Source organism: Phyllostomus hastatus, unplaced genomic scaffold (assembly GCF_019186645.2).
Source record: "Phyllostomus hastatus isolate PE091 unplaced genomic scaffold, TTU_PhHast_1.1 phas_scaffold_55, whole genome shotgun sequence".
NCBI lineage: Eukaryota > Metazoa > Chordata > Mammalia > Chiroptera > Phyllostomidae > Phyllostomus > Phyllostomus hastatus.
The window spans coordinates 6,125,530-6,150,463 of NW_025334035.1; the positions used below are offsets into that span (position 1 = coordinate 6,125,530).

The 24,934-nt window shown below is 44.8% G+C and overlaps 1 protein-coding gene across 1 annotated transcript in view; it reads right to left on the bottom strand.

The window, feature by feature from the left end:
* Positions 1-15,228: 15,228 nt before the first annotated feature.
* The window catches only part of MYH13 (myosin heavy chain 13), a 60,702-nt gene continuing 50,996 nt past the window's right edge, over positions 15,229-24,934 (bottom strand). The window contains exons 34-41 of the mRNA XM_045824176.1: positions 24,154-24,462; positions 23,835-24,038; positions 22,122-22,247; positions 21,670-21,840; positions 17,481-17,585; positions 17,302-17,397; positions 15,722-15,856; positions 15,229-15,325 (exon numbers count right to left, since the gene is read on the bottom strand). Of these exons, the coding sequence (XP_045680132.1) occupies positions 15,311-15,325; positions 15,722-15,856; positions 17,302-17,397; positions 17,481-17,585; positions 21,670-21,840; positions 22,122-22,247; positions 23,835-24,038; positions 24,154-24,462 (1,161 nt within the window). The 3' untranslated portion in view covers positions 15,229-15,310. The remainder of the gene's footprint in view (positions 15,326-15,721; positions 15,857-17,301; positions 17,398-17,480; positions 17,586-21,669; positions 21,841-22,121; positions 22,248-23,834; positions 24,039-24,153; positions 24,463-24,934) is intronic.

Genomic DNA, 24,934 nt, shown 5'->3' on the forward strand with positions numbered 1-24,934 from the left:
TCAGTACTCTACATGAACAGATTATAGGAGAAAGATCGTATAATCAACTCAATGACTATAGTGAACAAGGTTTGATAAAATTCAATACCCATTCCCTACTTTTAAAAGTGCTCCTTCTTAAACTAGGAATAAAAGGGAATTTCCATGATCTGATAAAAATATTTACAAGTAGGTTTACTGAAACATCAGGCTTAATGTTGAAAGCTTTTCCTTTGAGATCAGGAATCAGACATGGATACCTACCATCCTTATCTCTAGTAATCAAAGTCCTGACTAATTAAATTTAATACGGCAGGAAAAAAAGTAAGAATACAAGGATTGGGAGGGAGGAAACAAAATCGCCATTACTTGCTGATTGTATACATAACATTTCCAAGGAGTCAAATATAAATATTAGAATTAATAAGAGGGTTTAACAACATAGTGATTTTCAAAAATCTGTCCAGAAAAAGTCCAGCCATTGTTAACATAAGGAGCACAATTTGTGTGACTTCGATGTAACCTGGCAGCCAAGGAGTGTGGACTGGAATGCGCATCCATGAACAATGATGACTTCACTGTATTAGTGGGGGTGGTAGACGCCATTGAGTGAGCACGTGTACTGTGTGGCCGTTGCACTCAAAATGACTGAGCAAGTAGAGCAATGAATCTGAACCAAATTTTGCATTAAGCTTGAACATTCCTTCACAGAAGCTATTTGGGTAATTCAGAAACCATCCAGCTGGTGATTGGCAGCTTCATCATGAAAATGTACTTGGCTCATGCATCATGTCTCATGCAGAGTTCTTTAGCAAAACATCAAATTACCCAGGTGACTCAGCCACCCTACAACCCAGATTTGGTGCCCTATGATTTCTGGCTTTTCCCAAAACTAAAATCACCTTTGAAAGGGAAGAGATTTCAGACTGTTGATGAGATTCAGGAAAATACAACAGGACAGCTGATAGCAATTGAGAGAACTGTGTGAGGACCCAATGTGCCTACTTTGAAGGGGACTGAGGTGTCATTGTCCTATATACAATGGTTCTTGTATATTGTATCTTCTTCAATAAATGTCTCTATTTTTTCTATTACATGGCTGGATGCCTTCTGAACAGACCTCAAATACAAAACAGTCTTAGAACCAGTGCTTGGCATATATAACCATTTAATAAGTATTAGCTATTTTCTGTAGCATGCTATTTTTTAAAGGAAAAAAAGTAATCTGCTTCCTTTTAAAAAGCACATTCTTCCCAATGCCCCATGGGTCTCTTTTGGAAGAACAAATCTTTCTACCATGTTCTTCTTAAAAAAAGCTTTAGTTATTCTCCGTCTTTTACATTTCCTTATAAAACTTAGAATTAACTGGTTAACTTCTGCAGAGAGAGAGAGGGAGAGAGAGGGAGGGAAGGAAAGAGTTGGGAGGGAAGGAGAAAGAAAACAATTTTAAAAGCTGTAGAAGTTTTTAGCTTGGACTGTACTGAATCTATAAATCTATTTGGAAGGAATTGGTACCTTTATGCTATTGAGTCTAATGATCAATAAACATGCTATATCTTTGTTTTAGGTCTTTTTAAATAGCTCTAGTGATAAAGTTCTTTATTTTCTCTTACACATATTTTGTTTTATTTGCTGCTGGAAACTTGATTTTTAATATTCAGCTTTAAGTAGTATAATTTTCAAAATCAGTTTCTACCTGTTTGATGCTAGTATACACAAACACAATTGGCTTTAGTACTTTGATTTTTAAAAACTTTTAAAAATGGACTTTTTAGTTTGGATTAATGTTAGATTTACAAAAAAATGTTGCAAAGATATACAGAGGGTTCCCAACACCCAGTTTTCCTTAATGTTAACATCTTACATAATCATGGACCATCTACAGCTAAGAAATCATGTTGATACATTATTAATAAATGAACTCCAGATTTTATTTTAAATGAACACCAGTTTACCCACCAGTGTCCTTTTTTATTGTTCCAGATATACTCAAGGGCACCTCACTGTGTTTATCTTTCTTACACTGTATATTGCTAGATTCAGTTTCCTGATATAATTTTTAGACATTTTTGCATTTATAATCACAGTCATGGTTGAGATTAACCTAATTTTTTTATATCAGAAGTTCCCTTGGTCCTCATAAAATGAGCTGGGAAGAGGGGTACTTTCTTTTTTGCTTTGTTTGTTTTTCTGGAAGAGTTTGGGTAAGTTTGGGATTCTTTCTTCCTTAAATGTTTCACTCCCATAAACATCTTCAGCCAAGAAAAGTCTACAGCTTGACTTGAGTGTCTCATTGCCATCTTTACCACACTATTTCTTTCCAGAGCCTCGGAGTACCCTTCTGGGTTACAATGACCATTCCCGTAAGGAGCAGAGCCTCCCTGTCACGTCCTCTCTGGGCTCCATAATGCTGGAAGCAGTGGGCCGAGCAAGGGTGATTTACACCAGTCTTTCCTCAAGCTGGGTGGAAAAGTAGTGTTTGTAAGCTGTGGGCCGTGTGGTGGTTGGAGAGGGTGCTCACGAGGTTGTTTTCTCGGGGTTGGGAGGAGAGGGAGGACTACAGCACCATCCAGTGCAGCAGCTGAATTCACACTCACTCTAAAGGTCTTCATCTGAGCCTTGGCTGGCAGGGGAAGCAGCACCGTGTGTGGGGGTGACAAGCAATTGTCCTGTTTTCCAGCCCCATGGCCTCCTGCCACCCCTCTTTCCTACCCACCAGCTGGCAGAGGTATTGTCAGCATTTTTTTTGATGGGAAAACCTGCACAGCCTTTTGCTTGGGAGCACAGGGTGTGACACTGGAAGCTGGGGCTGGAAGCAGGGGCCGGTCAGGGCACATTCCAGGAAAGGAAGTGAGGAGAGCTTTCCCTTCCCCTTTCCCTGTGCAGTGCCCTGTGTCCCCTTCATCACAGCAGGCTGAGGTTATGCTGGGACAAGGGTGGAGAGGATCCACCTTCCTTTCCAAAGCTCTGGCCACAGCAGGCCCCTTCCAGGTTCAAGTCCTGTGTCATTGGTTCTCAAAAGTTTTGTTCTCCATACCCCTTTAAACTTTAAAAAATTAGTGTGGCCCTCACAGGACTTTTGGCTATGTGGAGCCTGCCTCTTGATATTTACTGTACTAGGAAACAAAACTGAAAAAAAAATTAAAATATATAATCTATTTTTAAAAAATAATTAATTCACTAAAATTAACACATACTTTTGTGAAAATAACTGTATTTTCCAAAAAAAAGAGAGAAGAGTGGCATTGTTTTACAATTTTGTAAATCCCTTTAACTTCTGGCTTGATGGAAGGTAGTTGATTCTCCTGTCTGCTTCTGTATTAAATCTATTGCAATGTCTGGTTCTACATTAAATCTATTGCAATAAGCTGATTTTTTTTTTTGCTAAAATATGTGAAGAAAATTCAGGCTTACATGTGGTTGGATAAGAAGAAATATTTTAATAGCTTTTCAGATAATTATGGCTATTCCTTGTTGGTTTTTCACCTAAACTGGACAATCAGTAATTTCCTAACAGTTAGTTGCAATGTAAAATGTAAAACTATATCATTCAACTTTTTGTACTGTGCTGCATTAGAGTCCACAGGTCTGTCTTGAACTTTGAATGGACCTTTACTAGTGGATGACTTTTTAACACCATGCATTGGTCATTGGGAAAATGTTGGTTCACTGAGTTATGCAGATATTCAAAATGTTAACACATTTTATTGTACAGCATATTATACAACATAAAAATCTGATTTATTAATATCACCATTCTCATCAGAAATGTCTTTAGGTATTGGAAAGTTATCAAGTTCAGGTTTTAAAAAAATCTAATTTTTCATTTGAAAGCTAAAATTTTATCATTGGGCACAAATATTTGTTGTGGGGCTTTTTTTGTCAAATATCATTTGTCATTTTTCCCCTTAAGTGATAAACTACTTCATCTAATTTGAAGACATCTTGTGCCACATACCCACAGTTTATAAAACCCAGCCTCTGGCTTGCACAGCTTATAACTCAATTGCACAAGTGTTTTTCTTCAAGTCAATCATCATATTGCAGTTTGCCTGAGCACTTCTGTGTTCTTTTCATTTTACTACACAGATCACTTTTAAAAATGTATTCAAGGGTTGTGGTTTACTAAAATTAATTATTTGTACTGCTTCATTAAGAACATACTTAAGTAAAACTGTACTTTGTGTTTTCTGAGAGTGGCTGCCAAGGAGGAATGTGACGATGGCTGGTACAGTCTGGTGCCACAGCCTCAATGTGGGCTAAGGCACCGATAGTTTAGCTCTGCTCCATACCCTCAGCCAATGTCAACACACTGAAAAGTGAAAATGACACCTTGGAGTGATAATGCAAGTGGTTTTGACCTCACAGACCCTCTGAAAGGGGCTTTAAGACTTCCAGAGGTCCAAGGACCACAGTTCAAGAACTGAGGCACTATGACATCTACTCAAATGGACAAATATATTTGACAGTTCCCAGAGAACAATAAGCTGTCAAGATGATGACAATGGTGGTGATGATGATATCTGCCATTTATTAAGTGCTGACTGTGTGCTTGGGCTTGTTTAATCACTTTAAATGAATTGTCTCTTTTAATTCCCACAACAATCCTATGAGATGGACTTCATTGTTTTCATTTCACTGATGGGAAAACAGGTCTGCTTTGCTCACTTCCATATAGTTAGTAAGCTGCAGGCTAGTGAACTCTACCTCCTTGGTTCTCCTGAACAACCTATGGGGGAAAGAAGGCAGCAGGATTGGTCATGGGTGAAGTGAACTGAGATGCAGTCTCAAGAGAGGTCTCAGCCAATTCTGTGGGGGTGGGTGATAGGGGTGGTACCCTGGGGTCAGTATGGCTCTTCAGTTTTGAGCAAAGGGGTTGTCTTTTACCATCTCTCTGCCCAGTCATTGCAGGCAGGCTGCCTTGGGTAAGGGGATATGATCCTGTGTGAGGTGGCTTTCTTGGGTTAAGGACAATTTACTGGGAGGGACTTAGCTGAGAGCTGTCAGCCACCAACAATCCCTATAGTGATAGTAAGGGGTGTCTGGGTATCTGAAGGGGGGTCTGGGAAGAGCACCATGGTGACCCCTGACTGCAGGGTCTGAGGCCCTAGATTTTTGGATACTTTAGCCAAGAAGCTGGCTTTCAGTGAAGACAGTGCTTCACCTCTGGGGAGAGAAGGCAACTAGGATGATAGGTCTGTGTGTAGCCAGTGAGGCCAGCTGGCTGGAACTCATGAAAGAAGAAACTCCAGATTCTTCAGGGTTAGAGAGACCTTAAAACATCATACCCAAACCCCATCCAAACCCCTCTTCAGGCAGTGATGAAGGGAGGCCCCTCAGATTCTATCTGAACCATCAGGTGATATGGACCCGCTTTCCACTTGACCTTGGGCAAGTCAGTTTCTCCATCTGTAAAATAGAAATGATAATGTAATGGCTTACCTCACAGGACTATTGAGATGTCTAAGGAGTATAGGGAGAGTTAGAACATTTTGTGAACAGCGAGTTCATCTATTTTAGTGCTAGGCAATGTTAGAACGTCGGTCTTTACATTAAGCAGGAATCTGGTTCCTGGAACTCTTACCCACTGGTCAGGACCTGTCTGCTAGTCTATGGCAGTGGTTCTCACCATGTCATTCCAAGACCAGCAGCATCAGCATCACCTAGGAGCTACTTGGAAATGCACATTCTCAGGACTTTCCCTAGAATGAGTGAATCGGAAACTCTGGTGGTGGGGCTCAGCAACCTTTACTTTAACAAGCCCTCTTGGTGATTCCAGGACACGCTAAATTTGAGGCCCACTGATCTGGAACACAGCTCCTCAAACTGTGATGAAGCATTTTTTCCTCCAATCCATGTGGACCTACCAGGCATGACGAGTACCCCCACCTTGCACCATATGCCAGACTCACAACACAAGTTCTGCAACACAGAAGATGCACCCTCTTTAGTGGTATGGGTCCACTGACCATGCACCTGGATTCACAGCAGTGCCAGATTGCTGTGAAAGCTTCCAGACACCCTTCGTTTCTATACATATCCCACAGGGGACCATTAACAAACAGTTCAGAGGTGGGCACTGGTCCCTGGACCACAACATGAGTAGAACTAGTACAGATCTTTGTATCTCAAATGTAATGTGCTCTCAAATCACCTGGAGATCTTGTTAAGGTGTACATTTGGATTCACAGTGTCAGTGAGACAGCTGAGATTTGCCCAGGGATCCTGCTGCTGCTGCACAGGTAGGATAGCAAGGCCTTAGATGAGAGCAATGCATAGCACATTGTCTCTTTTCTCTTGAGTGTCTACCTAAATATTTGAAGCTAGTAGTTGTATTCCTATTCCCAAACTTCTTCTCAAGGCTAAACATAACCAGTTCCCTCAACTGTTCTATAGGCAGCCACATCTCCACATCCCTACCTCCCAGTCCAGCCAGCACTTATGCAACTATCTACTGACCATGCTTTAGCCCACAACTTCTCTCTTCACCCCCTGTCACCTCCTGCCACTTAGAGCTATTTCTTTCAGTATTTCCCGAGCTGGATCCAGTCCCTGGGGATTTTTAGTTCACTCATGCTTCTGGGAAGCTCTTCAGGCTGAAGGAAGGAAGTCACACTAGAGCTGGACAGTGCCATCTGCATCTGCCCAACCTGGACCCATGCCGGGGTGAGCCTCCTGCTCTCTCCTACCACCCCTCTCCAAACACTCCTGCCCTCCTGTCTGTAGTCACCTAAATCCAACCCCAGTAACCTGGGCTTTCCTATCTCCATCATGCCTTAAAGACACACTGGGGCATTTGAGGGGCTAGGAGGGTGTTGCACAGATAGGGGTCCTTCCTTGGCTAGGAAGAAGGGTTTCTCTGAGCAGGCCAAGAATGAAGTAGATTTTGTGACAAAGTTGACACTTTTGTGACACTCTTCACAAGGATCCCCCACCCCTACCACTCCAGAGTCTCCCCCTTCATCTTCCAGGGCTTCCCAGAGCCTGTCCCACTCCACCAAAGCCACCCGTCAGCCAGGACCTTGTTTCAGGACCCCTGTAAGATGCACTTGCTGGGAAGTGGCAGAATGGAGCCAGTTTTATACCTTTACCTCTCAGCAAGAATTCATCTATCAAATTAGTAAATAGTTTGTCCAGGCTCAAGGACATAAAACTCAGAGGTAGATAATTTAAAAAAAATTATACATAGCTTTACAGGGAAATGAAGACTCAAAGAGATTAGAAGCTTCATTTTGTTACCTGGATCATGGGCTTGCCTGACACATCCATGCATTTTCACGTGGCTCTGATCAGGATGTATATGTTAATGTAAGTGTCTTTCATTTAACTTCTTTAAGTAAACACATTAATAAACACATCTCAATGTAGCTGAATGTTGTTTGTGCTTTTGCCTTTTAAAGTATGCATAACCCACCAAGTATACAAACCCTTCAAGTAACCCTAGACTAGCAAGGTGGTTGCAAACTTGGACCCCACCACTTAGTGGCTGTGTGACTTTAGGCAAGTTCTTAACTTCTCTGAGCCACACCTGTAAAATGAAGTTAATGTAAGACCTTACAGCATAGGGGTTTTGTGAGAATTAAATGAGACAATCATGCAAAGTTTTTTTTTAAGATTTTATTTATTTATTTCTTAGAGAGGGAAGGGGTGGAGAGAGAGAGAGAGAGAGAGAGAGATCAATGTGCGGTTGCTAGGGGCCATGGCCTGCAACCCAGGCATGTACCCTGACTGGGAATCGAACCTGTGACACTTTGGTTCACAGCCCGTGCTCAATCCACTGAGCTATGCCAGCCAGGGCAGACAATCATGCAAAGTTTTTAAAACAGCATCTAGCACATAAGATATGTTTAATTAATGTTAGCTACTATTATTATAGTTATTGTCATAAGATATTCAGGCAATCTTATATTGCTAAGCATTTTTTTGTTATTTGAAATTATTTTATTATGAAAATTCTGTTATGAACAGTGATCCTTTCCAGAAACCTCTAGGGATGGCCTTGTCTGTGCTAGAGAGTTCTATGAGGGTAACAAGGATGGCCCTGGTGGGGCTATGGTGTGGTGCAGAGAAGCCAGGGAAGGAGCAATTACAATACTCACAGGGCCTGCATAGAAAGTGCTGCCTGTCCGCAGAGGGATGGGAGAGAACAAGCGAGGTAGGTGAGAACCAGGGGCCGCTCGGAGGAGCAGCTGACATTGAGATGAATTTGGAATATCTTCTTCTTTTTTTAACCTCACCTGAGGATATTTATTGATTTTAGAGTTAGATGAAGGCAGGTGGCAAGGGGGTGGAGAGAGAGAGAGAGAACATGAGAAACATCACTAAGAGAAACATGGATCAGTTGCCTCTTGTACATGCCCCGACTAGGTGTCAAACCTGCAATGTAGACATGTGCCCTGACTGAGGACCTAACCCACAGCCTTTTTGGTTGCACTGGACAATGCTCTAACCAGCTGAGCCACCAGCCTAGACTGGGATACCTTTGAGGGGAAGGCACTGCTAATGTTTGTTATTTGTTGCATTACTGTGTTCCCAGTGCTCAGAACTGCTCCTGGCCTGTCACAGGCCCTGCGTCGTTCACTGTTCAGCGGATGAGTTGTCTGCTTGCTCCCCAGAAGGAGCAACGCCCAGCAGTGCCACTAGCTGCTGAGGACCAGCCCTGTCCCAATCTGGTCCAGATGTTGTGTCTGGCCCCACTCAGCCTGCTCCTGCCTGACTCATGGGACAGGAAACGCCTAACTGCAGGGCAGTGCCTCTGAGCAGTGGTCTTTCTGCTCCTGGCAGCAGTGAGAGGCCCTGCGTGGAATGTGGGTCACCAATGGGAGAGGAAATGATGTTATGTGATGAGAAGTTAGACACTTGGGGACTGTTGAAGGGCGAAGGGTTTCTGCTGGGTCTGAGTGCCAGCTGGTTCAGCGATGAGTGAGGATCAATTTCCCACACATACCCCATATCTCAGAATCTTTTATTTACAGTATTATCTCTTTTGTGGGAAACAGACAGTGAGGATAAATATGGAAGAAAGGAAAACACTGGCATTCCTCGATGGCCCACTTTGTGCTGGGGGTTTACAGACAGTGTAGGACTTGTCCACAGTGTGACTCTGTGGAGAGGGTTAGCCAGGCCAGTTCCAGTGTGAGAAGCCCACTCAGCAAGCCCCCAGCAAAGTGCTGGGTGGCCCTCACAGTGAATGGTGGTCCCACCCCCACCCACCCTGCTGCTTCTGGGATAGGAACTTGACCTAGTGGGAGGAAGAGAAAACAGCCCTCCTGACTCTCAGTTCATGGGGTTTGGGTGGAATCGGTCCCCCATGACTCAGACCTGACCTATCAAAACTCCAAACCCTCCTGCCATGTTCTGATCAGGGGCTCACCCATCTGGGACATTCAGAGCCCATGAGGACCAGCCCTGGAGCTCTGTTGGGACTCCCAGGAGAGAGAAGCTGTTCTGTTTGGACTGCGAGCCTAAGACTGTAACACACAAGCTATAAACTGGCCGTGCTACAATTCCAAAGGGGCAGGCTTCCTGAAAATGTAGTTATTTTAGAGGAAAGCAGAGCTGAGAAATAGAAAGAAATCAAACCTAGATTTGTGGTTTGAAAACCTAGATCAAACCACATATCCACGGGTCTACTCTGCCTGAAGATTGACTAACTATCCTTAGAATTTTCATTTGCATGAACCAATAAATTGTCTTTTATGCCTAGACACTTGAAACTGGTTTTCTGTTATAGCTAAATGAGATTCCCTATGACCTGGGAATAGCCGTGGAATTGGGACTTCGATGGCATTTTCTTGCCCATCCTCCTCACATGCCCGCACTCTGCACGATATAAATCCCCTGCCCTGAGCAGTCAGTCCTCTCGACTTGCTGCCTCGATAGCCATCTAGTAGGGCTGGTAGGAGGTTGGGGGTGGGCTTGGCCCTGCATGCCCCAATATCTCCATATACAGAATTGCAGATTTGTTTGTTGTTGTTTTGAATCCTTACCCGAGGATATGTTTTCACTGGTTGGTGGGGGGAGAGAGAGAGAGAGAGAGAGAGAGAGAGAGAGAGAGAGAAACATCAGTTGTTTCCTGTGTGCGTCCCAATTGGGGATTGAACCTGCAACCCAGGTACACACCCTGACCAGAAATCAAACCCACAACTTTTTGGTGTATGTGACGATGCTCCAACCAACGGAGCTACCTGGCCAGGACAGCAGATTGTTTTTACTTGGATTTCATTGGTTCCACTTAGTGGCATGCTGGTAAATGTTTGACAAGCAAACAAGTAAAAAGCCCAGTGTTGTCATGCTTGCCAGTTTCTGTGGTGCGACTGTTTCTACCATAGCCTGTTTCAAGCTACCAACATGACATCACTGAATGTGGAGAGGGGATGCCATGCGAGTGGTGCACCATTTGATGGTATTTCCATCACGCAGATTTATTAGCTATAAATAACCTCAGGAGCATAGATAATAATAAAATGTAGTAAATAATTAGGAACTTATGAGTTCTGAATTTTTATTACCTTTGTTTTTAATATATTTACATAATTTAGCTTTTAATAGTGTCTGTGCATAAAAACTGGCTCACAACATTTCTTAAAAATTATAATTGGCTTTTAGAAGCTAGTATGAGCTGGCTCCAGGACACCTCCAGACCCTGGAGGAAATGCCTGCATCTTCATGGGTTTGAGAGCTATGAGCATGAACCCTGGTTTAAATACAACAAGGAGCCTGGGAGCCATCCTAGAAGCCTGATCTTGGTGAAGGACCGTGCCAAGTTGAAATGTGCAATGAAACTGAATGTGTCATTAGCATGTGAATGGGACTTGTGATCTGGAGATGTCCACAGGCTACAGTGACTCTTACTTTGCATGGTCAACTGGTCCTACCCTGCAGGAGGGGACATGGAGCAGTGAAATAGGGGTCCTGTATAAATTAGGGCTCCAACAGGAAATAGATGGCACACCCAGGTCAGCATAAGGTGAGGAGAGTTTGAGAAAGAGACTCATTACCTAGGTGTGAGCAGGTGTTGGAGAACCCCACAGATTCAGCAGAACTCCATGTCTGGTAGCTCGGGGTTCCATTACCTTCCCTAGGCCCAAAGGTGCAAGCAGGGGTGAGGAGACCAATTATGTTACTGGAGATGGAGACCAGGAGGGCTGGGGAGGACATCTGACAGAAAATGGGACCACTTTCTGCAGGGAGGAACACAGGGAGTCAACACCCTTGACCTCGCTCTGCTCTCTTTCCCTCTGCTCTCTTAACCTGGCTCCCCATTTGCCAGACCTACCCAAAAGCCATAGGGCAAGGAGCCCTAAGCTATTAGGCTTGGGCCACTGAAAGAAGGTAGAAGGGGTCTGAAAGGTCAAATGATATAGGTCCAAATCTTGGGTATATCCCTTGGAGTGGACACTCTGATCCTTTGTCTTAGGCCTTTTGGAACTGCCATGGGCCACCCTCACCCAAGAGACATTCAGGTCCAGTCCTCTGCCTCTGACAAGGGCAGGGGGTTGTTTGTGGAGGCACACTGCCTTCTTCTCCAGCCAGCCCGAAGTTCCTGGGATCCAGAGAGTGAGGTCTGGGAGTGGACACCTGCTCATGGTTTCACCCTCCACCACCCGGGCTGTCACTGGGGCACTCTCTGCGTGGCCCAGCAGAGCCCTCCCTCTCCTGCAGGCCCCTTTGCTATGGAAACTGAGCTGGGGGAGCGCTGCCCTGGGAGCCCGGAGACCTGGGTGTCCTGTTCCGACTGCATCCTCAGGGGGTTTCCAATCCTATCACTAATCTGAATACTCTCTTCTGCAAAACCAGGGGCCTGGGCCAGATGGCCACGATTTCCAAGGACACCTCTGTCTAATTTCAAGACTTTAGGCGTGTCATCTCTATGTCATTAGCTTAATCAAAATCCTGTCTTTCTACAGCCAGGAGGTGGCAGCAAAGCTCTGTTTTGAAGGGGCTTATCGGCCAGGTAGGCTCTGCTGTCTGAGGCCCCAGGGCTCCAAGTCCAGGTTTGGTGGCTGTTTCACTGCTGAATAATAATAATAAAAATATCAACATCTTCATTATAATCACTATTTTTGGTAAAACAGCCACAGTGCTGTCTCCAATGTGGGCAGTACTGTAGAGTAGAGGAAACCTGCTTAATATCACACGGAATCTTTCAACACCATTGTGAAGACAGGAAGGGCCCAGGTGTCAGCCCCGTGTTGAGGCTGAGAGACATTCTCGGGCCTACCCAAGGCCTCCTGGAAGGTATGATGTGCCAAGACAGAAGCCCAAGCTTTGTGTTGTGTACTCTCTCCCTCACTGTGTGCAAGTCCCCTCGAGTTCCTTCTGCATTTTGGAGGGGCCAGAGAAACCAATACAAAGAGCCCAAAACTTTGGACTTGGCTTCCAGCTGCCAAGACTTTGGAATGTGACATGCAAATGATGGGGAAGAATACTAAGCACAGGAACATCACGTTCATTTCCTTTTTTTTTGTCCAGGTCTCAGAAAAATTTTTTAAAAATCTTTATTTTATTGTTGTCAGAGTATACTTGGTGTTAGCTATGAAAGATTCTCATTCATTTGTTCATTCATTCATTCATTCATGCATTCATCTCTCCCTTTGATAATTGGGATTCTGATGTAGTAGAAGACACTGTTATCTACTATGAAGTATATAGGAATAGTCTCTCTCTTCTAACTCTGAGATCAGGGGGCCTGGGCCTGGAATATTGGGGGCCAGGTAAGTACAGGTAGGTCAAGGTAACTTGGGGTGACTTCTTCCTAGGGAGCCCCATGGGACCTGGGAAGTACTTGAGCAGATGGAATTCAGCTCTGCTTTTGACAGGGTGCCAGGGAGGAGTGGCACTGTTGGAACTTTTTTGATGACCTGCAACAGCATGGTGCATGAACTCCTCAAACCAGAGGAGGCTCCTCAGAGACACAGCCCAAGCTCCAGACTGCTGCCCATCTAGACCCTTCATACACGCCATCTGTGCCCTGAGGCCACCTTCTCTGTCCATCATGGTCACAGGTTACCAGAGTGCTAACTATATGCCAGGCTCCAGACCAAGGTGCTTTTTGAATATTCTTATTTACCTCTGAAAGCAACCCTATAAAGTACATCACTATATCCCATTTTACACATGAGGAAGCTGATACTCAAAGTCATGAGACTCAAAGTAATTTGCCCCAAATTGCAAAGCTGGTGAGTGGTGCGGAAGGACTGGAACCCAGGCAGGTGGGTCCCTGGGCTCTCACTGATGCAGCACACACCACATGGCGGCGGGGAGGGGCACTGAGAGATTGCACTCTGAGGCAAGTCAGAAGAGCTGCCCTCTCACTTCCTTCTAAATGCTGGGCAAGCCGCAGCCTGTCTGCAACAGCTCTGGAAAATGAGGACATGGATTCCTGCTTGATCTCCTGAGGTGATTGCAGGGAGACTGGCATGGAAAGGGGAAAAATGGGCATCATACAAAGTTGTTCTGTGTATCTGAAATGGGGTTACTGCTCTTCTCGGGAAAGCAGTGTGGTGAGTGATAGGAAGGGTGACCCAGTGACTGGTGTCTGGACTTCAAGAATGGCCTCAGTTTCCTTGCCTGTGAAATCGGGGAGAATAAAGAGATCATTGTTAATGGAATCTTCCATTACTATAGTCCAGCAGTGAGGATGATGATGGTGGTGGTGGTGGTGACCATGGTGATGACATTGGTGACTACGGTGAGGATAGAAATGATGGTAGTGATAGCAGTGATAGTGATGATGATGATAACAGTGAGAATGGCAATGACAGTGATAATGGTGATGTCAGATACCTGAGGTCACCTGACCTCAGAATCATTTCCTGTCACTGTCCTGCTGCCAGCTCTCCTCACTACCAGCCCCACTGAGTCAGAGTCACATGGGGGTGGGATGGTGAAGAAACAGGAAGGAGGACTAGGAGGCTGGAGAGAAGGAACGACCTAAAATTCCAGAGGATAATGTACTTGTCTCACTGCCTGGAATATAGTGAACTGATACTTACTACTAGTTAATGGTTTATTGAGACACAATTGACATACCACACAGTTCGATGGCTTCTAGTTTATTCAGAGTTAAACATCTATCACCACAGTCAATTTTAGAACATTCTAATTACCTCTAAGAGAAGCCATGCACCCTTACCACCCAAAGCCCTCACCTGTCCCAGCGAAGCTGTAATTTGTATTATCTCTGCCTTACACAAAAAGAAAATTGAGGCTCAGAGACGAAACAAACTTGCTCAAGGCCACATGGTTGGTATGTGACATCAGGATCCCATCCAGGTTTGCTGGAAGCCCAGGCCCATGCTCCTGACCACATGGGTCCGTCTGACCAGTGAGACACCTCAGGTTCAGAGAATACGTGTAACTGACCAAAGACCACAAGGTATTAAGTGATCAGGCTGGGGCTCAGATGTCTTCTTGACCCCCGATCCTGTCCTTATTCCATCCTGCTGTATTCTCACCCCTTCAGGGTAAGCAAATCCACATAATCAGAATCAGTGAAATCCCGAGGGTCTGGAGGAGAGCCCTAAAATTAGCGGTAGCTCCTTTATTGGTGCTGGGCCCAGCCTTAGCCCTGACTTTGGAAGTCAATGGCTCCTGGGGCTCACCTGCTCCCTTTACCTACTCCCTTCACCTCTTGGCCCTGAGCTCAGTGAGGAGGATTCATGCAGGCAGAGAAGAGTGACCCCAGCCAGAAGGAGGAACAAGGTTTGCAAGACAGGTAAGCCCCTATCCAGTCTTCCAAAGCTTCTACCTTCCCAGGAGTGCATGCATTGGAGAGTGTCTCATACCTCCCATATGTTATGGGAGCTATGGATGGGTCTGAAAGGGGTGTAGACAAGGTTCTCAGAGGGACAGGATGGGAGGCAGAGTTGCTTGGTGGAAAGAGCCCTGTCTGGGAGTCTGTAATCTTTGGGTCTCGTCACCACTCTGCCTGGACAACTGCAGTGAGAGTACTTCATCAATATGGGCCCAGTTTCCCTACCTGTACACTGAGGGAGAAAATGGGGAACCTAATTTGAAAGAATCAGGAGTTCCTTGGAAGAACAGGTGCAGCAGTTATCTGAAGGGGTCTCCATTTTGAAAGGAAGGCTATGGAGGCAAACGATTTGTCTGATAGTGGGGCAAGGAGCCTCCACCTGCACATTCCTTACTTTCTTTGCATGAATAAAAGGTCAGGCAAGGATCTAACCACAACCCCACGGAAGAGGAACAGACTGAGATAATCAACACAGTAAAGCTGAGGACCTGTGCAGTTAGGAGAATTTATTTCCCATGGCATTTTCTTTCCACTCTACCAGAGGTGCCCATGGTAACAGGAGTCAGGAGGGCCTCATTCTTCCATCTTCTGTGTGAGAAAAAAATTGTACATAGGAGATGAGTCAAACTGAAGGAGAGCCTGAGTATAGTCTTCAAGTGGGGCAGCTGGAAAGGCTGGAACTTCAAAAAAAAAGTAAGAAATGGTGTTACAAAAACAAAGCTGCCAGACCCCTGGAGAAGGGATGCATCCCCTGGAAAGCAGGGCCTCTTGCCTCAGGGAGGGTTGGGAATGGTAAGGTGTGTGGCTCCTGGTCCCTCCCTGATGTTCTCCTGTGGGCCTGGAACCATGGGGTTCTGGCTATGGTAGTGGCATCTGTCAGTAACAATCAGCAGCAGGGAAGGCACCCACAGGTACCTTCTGAACTCTCCCTGGCGCTCCCCTGGTCCTGGGCTCAGGACTTCTAGGGAAGAAGTCGGCTCTCACCTGGCCCCCAACCTCGAGGCTCTTGGCCCGCAGCTTGTTGACTTGGGACTCAGCAATGTCGGCCCGCTCCTCAGCCTCCTCCAGCTCATGTTGGGCCCTCCGGCATCTGGACAGCTGCGTGTTGGCCTGCTCCTCCTGAATGGAAAGTGAGGGGAGGCTGAGGAAGCCCCTTACTCTGGTTCCAAGGTCCGCAGGAGGTGTAGGGAAAACTAGGGAATCAGGAGAGCTTGGGCCCTGGATTCACTGACGGCAGAGGAGAGAAAGCTGAGCTCCCCAAGGGTGAGGTTGCAAACTGCACCCGTCTACTCTGTGCCATTTCTCCCACTGGAACTCTTTAAAAGAGACCCATGTCCAGGGTCCTCCCAAAGCACCTAGAGGTGTCGGAGGCCAATGGCCCATGTTCCCTGTGCCCTGTTCCTGCTCCCAGCATCATCTGCCTCTAGTCAGGCCATTGTGTGGGTTCATTTCATCATGAATCAAGAGTTCCTGACAAAGGGGTCCTCCTGGGCTCCCTCCAGGCTGTCCGGTCCTGCTGACACTAGACTAATATGATAGGCATGAACCTCTCCCCATGGAACCAGTTCAGATCTGCCTCCCTATGTCAAGATGGAACCAAACCACCTACTGGGCAGAGAAGAGAAAGGACAAGGAGAGAAGCCATATGTTCAGTCATTTATTGAAGGCAGGGTCCCTGAATTTGGTTCCTCAGAATACTAGCCCTATGGGATGCCCTGCCTATAATGAAAGGGTCCCCAGGCCCATTGGGAAATGCTCCATTTTGCAATGTCTCTTCCTTTTGGAAGAGTCAGTTACATATGACTTACAAAATCTGAGTATCCTTGAAGTAAAGCCACCAGTTCAACTTTGTTCAACCCAGCATTTCCCAATCTATTTATTTTCTATAAAAGAAAACATCCCTCCCTCCTCTAGCCCCAGCTTCCTGCTATTAACATCCCTCAGACCTAATGTCTCCAGAGGACACTTTGGGAAATGCTGGTTTTGGCCCATTCCATTACTTCCCTGTTGGTTTTCCCCATGTGATCAAGGGAAGATCCAAAAGGAGGGACAGGAGTGGTGGATATTAGGGAGGGCCAGGAAAGAGGCTGTAGGGACTGGGGAGGGGGAGGGGGTGAGAAGGTGGAGTGGGGGGGCAGTGTCGGGATGACATGTATTAGGATGAGGTGTCTGAGGTGAGGTCACAGGGGCAGGAAGGGTTGGTGGGGTGGGCTGAGGTGGTTGGGGAGTCAGGGTGAAGCCAGGTGGAGCCAGCCCACCTCGCAGGTGGGCTTAGATACTCTGGGGTGGGTGGGGTATGAGAAGGTGAGGTAGGCTGAAGCTGAGTGAATAGATGGAGGGGGCTGGGTCACAGGGGGTGAGGCAAGGGCACAGAGGAGGGGGAGATGGGGCAGGGTTGTGCATACAGAGCAGGAGAAGGAGGAGTACAGGTGTCCCTCCCTGTTCTTACAGCCTGTGAATACTTAGGCCTCAGGGCCCGTGAACAGTAGAACACAGGAACACACCCCCGCTCGGGGCTGGAGGACACTCAGGCTGGCATGGCGCCCAAGACCTCCCCCACTTACAGCCTCCTCAGCCTGCCTCTTGTACGACTTCACTTTGGCCTGCAGCTTGTCCACCAGGTCCTGGAGTCTGAGAATATTCTTGCGGTCCTCCTCAGCCTGCAAACAGAGCATCGTGCAGGGTCCCCACCCCACTGCTGCTTCTGATCAACAAAGCACCTCTCAGGGTTTGGGAGCTCTACCTGGTAAGTCATTTCCTTGACTTTTCGCTCATATTTGTGGGCCCCTTTCAGAGCTTCAGCTCCCCTCTTCTGCTCAGCATCAAGCTCGTTTTCCAACTCCCTCACCTGCAGGTGGCAAAGAGAATGCAGAATTCAAGTCAGACCTCCCAGGCCTCTCTCATGGACTCATGTGTGTGTCATTTTAGGGTAAACTAGAGCCAAGAGTCTCCGACCTTTTGGTGTCTCTGGGCTACACTGAAAGAAGAATTGTCTTGGGCCACCCATTAAATATACAAATGCTAATGAAAACTGATGAATAAAGAAAAAGATTTTAAGTAAATTTACGATTTTGTGTTGGGCCACATTCATAGCCATCCTGGGCTGCATGTGGCCTGTGGGCTGCAGGTTGGACACCCTGCGTCTAATTTGCAAAAGTGTCTCCTCCTAGGACCCAGAATCCACATTTTATTCACAAGGCCACCTCTAGTGCATGCAGTGGCTTTGTGCAAATAAGAACAAGATACCCCCTTTAGTCAGGGACAGTCTCAGGTGCACACAGCTTGGATATTGGGTTTGGCTTTGCAAAGATGTCCCTTCCTCTGGGGCCCTGCAGCTGGGTGAGAGCTGTGCTTCAGCCTGACTTGTCCACACAGATGAAAATGGCATGACTGTTCCTGGTGGCCCTGATTCCTGATCAGGAGGGCCCAGGGGTCATGGAGAGGACCTGAGCCAGGAGGAGTCCAAGTGTGCTCAAATTCCAGGTCCAGCTAAGTGATCTGAAGCAAGGCCCCTGCCCTCACTGAGTTTTTGTGTATTTAGGATGGAGATTGTAATTCCTGCCCAAGCTACCTCCCATGTGGGGATCAAATTAGACAGTAGGTGTGGAAGTATTTTTTAAACAATAGACTATGACACAGGTATTGTTAATTTCATAGCTACTTCCACCTTTCATGAAGTCTTGATGCCAGAGGACAGCCATTGAGAACTCAGGTCACCAACTGTGGTCTTAACTCCATAGTCCAGAGAGAATCAAGAAGTGGAGGTGGCAACCAGCCATCAGGAATTCTGGCTGCCACAGATAGACTCACCAGAGCAACTTTGAAATCTACCAGTGGAACAGGCTAACTCTGGGATCTGTCCCAAACAAAATCCCAGTCCCCACTGCCTACCCTATGGATCCTAGGAAGCTGTCTTCCATCAGGTTCTACAAAACATTATTTCTCTGGGAGTGCTCTCTAGGCCTCTGTCAGGTTTATGAAACCAAGATAACTGGGCAGCTGGTGACAGGTGGACTTTGAAGGGTCCTCATCATGAGACGGAGAGGCTGGCTGAGGGCTTACTGCTGACCAGGAATCAATGAATCATAGAGGGTGGCTAGGGATCTAGTTCCTCCTATGAGGTGAGGGGATCCACCAGAAGGACAGGTCTAAGCTCATTTTAATAAAATAATACTGGGAATAATTAAAAATAAGCATTTAAAGTTTTTTGGGAAGCCCTAACTTCCCTGGTATTTACTTTTGTTACTCATGCCTTGTAGTTTTAAGCAAAAAAAAAAAAAGGTCTTTCACATTTAAAGTGTGCAAGTGCTGGTGACCACCTCCTTGGGAGGCTGACACAAAGAATGCCTGTATTTGGGCCTTTCCTGCTGGGAGAAGTGGTTTCCCTCTCTTGTCATCTCCTCCTCCTCCTTCTTTCCCACTCTTTCAATTCCTCTCTTCTGGGGACAACAGAGACATTCTGACAACTCCTCCACACAGCCCTTCTTCAAAATGTTAACTGGTAGTGGAGCCCATTTAAATAAATAAATAAATAAACCAGCACAGGCCTAAAGGTGGGGGTGGGGGGGGGAAACATGAAATGAGTGAAACAATCCAGAAAGAAACTAAACAACTACAAAATACACCCACAGATGAAGAAGCAGGAGGACTGCCCTGTGTGGCTCATTGACTTTCCTGGAGCACCAGCCTGGAGGAAGCTCCAGGAACCCTCTAAGAAGGATGCAGGGAGAAATGCACCAGAACTGCAGATCACATTTAGAGATCAGGAAATCAGGGAAGTGAATGAGACCTAGGAGTGGGAGATGGAGGGAGACTCCAGATTCTTTACAGGATGGGCCATTGTTTATCCAAGTGTAAGTTAGTTGGTCCAAAATTTAAATTCAACTAAAATGTAAAATTTTATGGTTGCAAGGCATATTTCCCCCATTTATGTGGATCTGAAACTATACATCCTGAATGTGGACATTTAAAAATGTCATTACACACTGAAGAAAGAAAGTGAAGAAGATACAAATAAGTGGAAATACATATCATGCTCATAGATAGGAAGAATTAACATTATTAAAGTGTCCATATTCCCTAAAGCAATCTATAGATTTAATGCATTTCCTATCAAGATTCCAATGACATATTTCACAGAACTAGAACAAATACTTCAAAAATTTATATGGAACCACAAAAGGCCCAGCATAGCAATAGCAATCCTGAGAAAGAAGAACAATGTTGGAGGAACCATGCTATCAAATATCAAATGATACTATAAGGCCATAGTAATCAAAACAGGATAGTACTGGCATAAAAGCAGACACATAGATCAATGGAATAGAATAGAAAGCCCAGAAATAAACCCACACCTTTATAGTCAATTAATATTCAACAGAGGAGGCAAGTATATAATGGGCTAAAGATAGTTTGTTCAATAAATGGTGCTGAGAAAATTGGACAGATACATGCAGAAAAACAAAAATAGATCACCTTATACCACACACAAGAATAAATTAAAAATGGATGACAGACTTAAATGTTAGAACCATAAAAATCATAGAAGAAAACATAGGCAGCAAAATCTTGGACATTGCTTGTAGCAATATTTTATTGGCTATATCTCCCCAGGCAAGGGAAACAAACAAAAACTAAATTAAACAAATGGGACTATATCAAACTAAAAATATTTTACACAGCAAAGGAAAATATCAACAAATAAAAAGAGAGTCCACATAATGGGAGAACAAATTCACCAATACATCTGATAAGGGGTTAATATTCAAAATCTATAAAGTACTTACAAAACTCAACACCAAAAAAACAAACAACCAAATTAAAAAATGGACAAAGGACCTGAATAGATACTTATCCAAAGAGGACACACAGATGGCCAATAGACATGTGAAAAAAGGCTCAATATCACTATTCATCAGAGAAATGTAAATTAAAACCATAATGAGATACCATCTCACACCTGTCAGAATGGCTATCATCAATAAATCAATAAACAACAAGTACTGGCAAGGATGTGGAGAATGGGGAACCCTTTTGCACTGTTGGAAATGTAGATTGGTGCAGCCACTGTGGAAAGCAGTATGGAGATACCTCACAAAATTAAAAATGGATCTGCCTTTTGACTCAGCGATCCCACTTCTGGGAATATATCTGAAGAAACCCAAAACACTAATTCAAAGGAACATAAGCACCCCTAGGCTCATTGCAGCGTTATTTACAATTGCCAAGAGATGGAAGCAGCCCAAGTGTCCATCAGTAGGTGAGTGGATAAAACAACTATGGGACATAATTACACAATGGAATACTGTTTGGTCATTAAAAACAAGAAAATTTTATCCTTTGCGACAGTATGAATGGACCTGGAGAACACTATGCTAAGTGAAATAAGCCAGTCAGAGAAAGACAAACACCATATGATTTCACTCACATGTAGAATCTAATGAAAAAACTGAACTAACAAGTAAAACAGAGACAGTCTTATAGATGGAGAGCAGATGACAGCTAGTTGCTGGGGTGAAGGGGTAGGGGGATGAGGGTAGGGGATGGAAGGATTGAGCAGAAAGGGAAAAGGACTCATGGACATGGAAAATATTGTGGTGACTGCTGCAGGAAGAGGGTATAAGGGGACTAAATGGTAATGGGAAAAGTACAATAAAGACTAAATTTAAAAAATTAAAATGTCATTACACTACTGTTATTGAGGCATAAGCATTCCAAAGTGGATTTGTGTGTGTTGGGGTATAGGGACCATCAAAAAAGAAATAAGTGGGAAATTTGGCTCACAGGGAGTTTTGCAAACAGCCCTCAAACTAAGTGTGCAGTTTGTTCAATCAGTGGCCCCTTTTCCAGCACCTAAATTTCCAGATTATGGCTCTGCCTGAGGCAGCTGAACTGGTATCACTTTGACAGTGAGTCCTTTCAGGCTGCCCTACCCGGTTCTCCAGTTTCTGGATCTGCTTCTTCCCACCCTTCAGGGCCAGCTGCTCAGCCTCATCCAGACGGTGCTGCAGGTCCTTCACTGTCTGCTCCAGGTTCTTCTTCATCCGCTCCAGGTGGGCACTGGTGTCCTGCTCCTTCTTCAGCTCCTCAGCCATCATGGCCGCCTGGTGAAGTTCACAGAAAACATCAGTGGGCCATCCGACCATCCCTACCTGGAGCATGTGGAGGATGCTGCTAAGGTTGGTACAGTGTGTGCTGACACACGTCTCCTTCCCTGAGTGCACTGCCCTCCTCCCCACTCTGCCTCTGATCATTCCAGCTCTCCAGGAAACCACCACTGACAGACCTTGGTCTTAAAGAGATGAAGGTTACTTGTCATGCATGGGAGTAGAGGCCCCTGCCTTGTCTCCCAGCAGTGTCTCTGAAGGGAGAGAACAGAGCTCACATCTGTGATGGCTTTCTTGGCCTTCTCCTCTGCATTTCTGGACTCCTGGATGGAGTTCTCCACCTCCGCCTGACACTGGGCTATGTCAGCTTCCAGTTTTTTCTTGATATTTATCAGGCTTGTGTTCTACAAGAAACATTAGATACCAGATTGTAGATTGTATATATTTGGACACTTGAAACAATGGGAAGGGAGAGTTGGGTGGGGGAGAAAATAAATCATGATCATGTTCCATTTCTTTTAAAAACTTAAAAAAAAATTAAAAAGATTTCAGTTATTGAATTTATTTTATTTTAGTTTTTTAGAGAGAGGGGAGAAGGGAGGGAGAAAGAGAGGGAGAGAAACATCAATACATGAGAGATGCATCGACCAGTTGCCTCTCACATGCTCCCAACTGGGGACCTGGCCCGCAGCCTGGGCCTGTGCCCTCCCACTTCTTATTTTCCACGTGGGGATTTGCTAGGCAGTTTCATTTTTGACCAAACAGAAAGTTCCAAGGCAGATCCAAGAATTGCACATAAAATAATTGAATAAATGATAAAGTTTGACTTTCAAATATTTGAGGAAGAACAGATTATTCAAAAAAGGTGTTAGAAACAGGAAATAATTTGTAGATGTGACTATACAAAATGAAAAATAATTCTCATGATCAAACCCTACCATAAATGGAATTGTAAAAGTGAGGACAAAAGAATACATTTACAATGTTACTGAAAAACTCCCTTGCTTAATGCATATAAGACAAATCAATAAGAAAAAAAGCCAAAACTACAAATAGGTAAGACACAACAGAGGAAATCCAAGTGGAAAAAAATACAATGATGAAAAAGAAAAAAATATGATGAAATGTTTTGCCTCAGTAGTAACTAAAGAAATGAGAATTTTTAAAAAAGAGGTATCTTCAACAATAAAATTGGTAAAGTTTAAAAAATAATAGCTATGGTCTTTGAGAATTTATAGGAAAGAGCTTCCATATATTTCCCAATTGGTAATAAAAATTGGGACAACTTAATTGAAGATTAGTTTATAATATATTATAAATGTCTCTTTTGTTTGGATTCTAAAGTTTTACTCCTAGAAATTTATTTACTTCTAGGAATATTAGGAAAATAATAATGGATATATGTGAAAACTTAGTTATAAAGAAGTTTAGTATAGTAGCCTTTCAAATATTGAGTTTTGGGGGAGAACAATGTAAAACATCCAACCATAGAGAACTGGTTAAATAAAAATCTTATAACACACAGCTAGAATGGACTGCTATTCTGACATTAAAAATTGTCATAGAAGACTACCTAAAGATGGAGAAATATGTTCATGCCACATTGTTAAATGAAAATAAATCGCAAAAAGTTTGATCATATTTTTACAAAAAACATAATATTTATGTACATATAGACAAGGGCTTAGAATGAAAGGTCTCAAAATATTAATGATATGGTTGGTATTTTCCTTCTACTTGTTTGTATTTTCAATTTTTTATTAAAATATTTATAAATTGTTTTAACTTTCATAAAAATAAAAAACAATTATTTGAAAGGCAAGCCTAACTTTCTAGGACTATTGTTTCAATGTTTGTTCTGTGACGGCTTCTCCAGTCCCTTCATGCAATGGTTCCTCCTTCCTTGCTCTGAATGCCCCACAACATGCACAGCCCTTTATCTCCAGGTAAAAGAGAGCGTGGCCTCCCAGTGGAGGGTCGTCACTGCACACCTGGGAGTGTAGAAGCTGCACCCGGTCGCTGGCGTCCAGAAGCTCCTGCTCTGACAGACGCCGGGTTCGCTCTGTCTGTTCCAGGGCCACCTTCATCTCCTCCAGCTCCTCCAGCAAGAGCCCATTCCTGCGCTCCGTGATGGCCAGCTGCTCCTTGAGGTCCTCGTTGGTCCTTAGGGTGTCGTCCAGTTGTAGCTGGGAGTCCTTCAGGGGAAACCAGGAGTGAGGCAAGAGGCGGGGCAGGTGGGTGGGATGGGGGAGGTGGGGGGAGGATTGGTGAGGGGGTGCCCACCCAGGCCTGGCGAGGCCACACTCTCACCTTGAGCTGGCCCTGCACGGAGCGCAGGTGTTTCTGGGTCTCTGCCAACTGGCGGTTGGAGCGGCCCAGCTGAATCGCTATCTCATTGAGATCTCCCTCCATCTTCTTCTTGAGCCTCAGGGCATCGTTGCGGCTCCGGATCTCAGCATCCAGCATACTCTGCATGGCTTCTGCTGCCCGTTGGCTGTTTTTCTTCAGCTGCTCGATCTCTTCATCCTTCTCAGCAACCTTACGGTCAAGCTCTGATTTTACCTGGCTCAGCTCTAGTTGGACACGCAAGATCTTGCTCTCTTCATGTTCCAAGGAGCCCTGGTAAAAGCCAAGGAGTGATTGGAGGTACTGTGGGCACTTGAAAAGGTATTTTCATCCTCATTATGACAGAAGGGGGATGATATTAGCCATTTTACAGATGAACAGAACAGTACTCAAAAAAGTCAAATGATTTGCTCCTAAATGTCCCTGCTAGTAATGAAACTGGAACTAAGACTTTTTTTATTAACAATCAGGTCTTGAGGACGACAGGGCATCTTTTTGAATTAGTGAAAATTTTATTGAGTGTGTCTATTTTAATAAGGCTATAAATCAGGAGCCAATCTATTCTCTAAAATGACAGGGCAATTGCTCTCCGGCTGTCCTGTGTTATTCAAATTTCCTGGGTAGCATCTCAATCACCCGCCCTGCACTGGCCACAGCTGATTGTGACATCGGATAGGGCACTGTTGTGACTGCAGAATCCCAGGAGCCAGAGATGTGTCCACAGCCCTGTTAAAACTGAGGGATT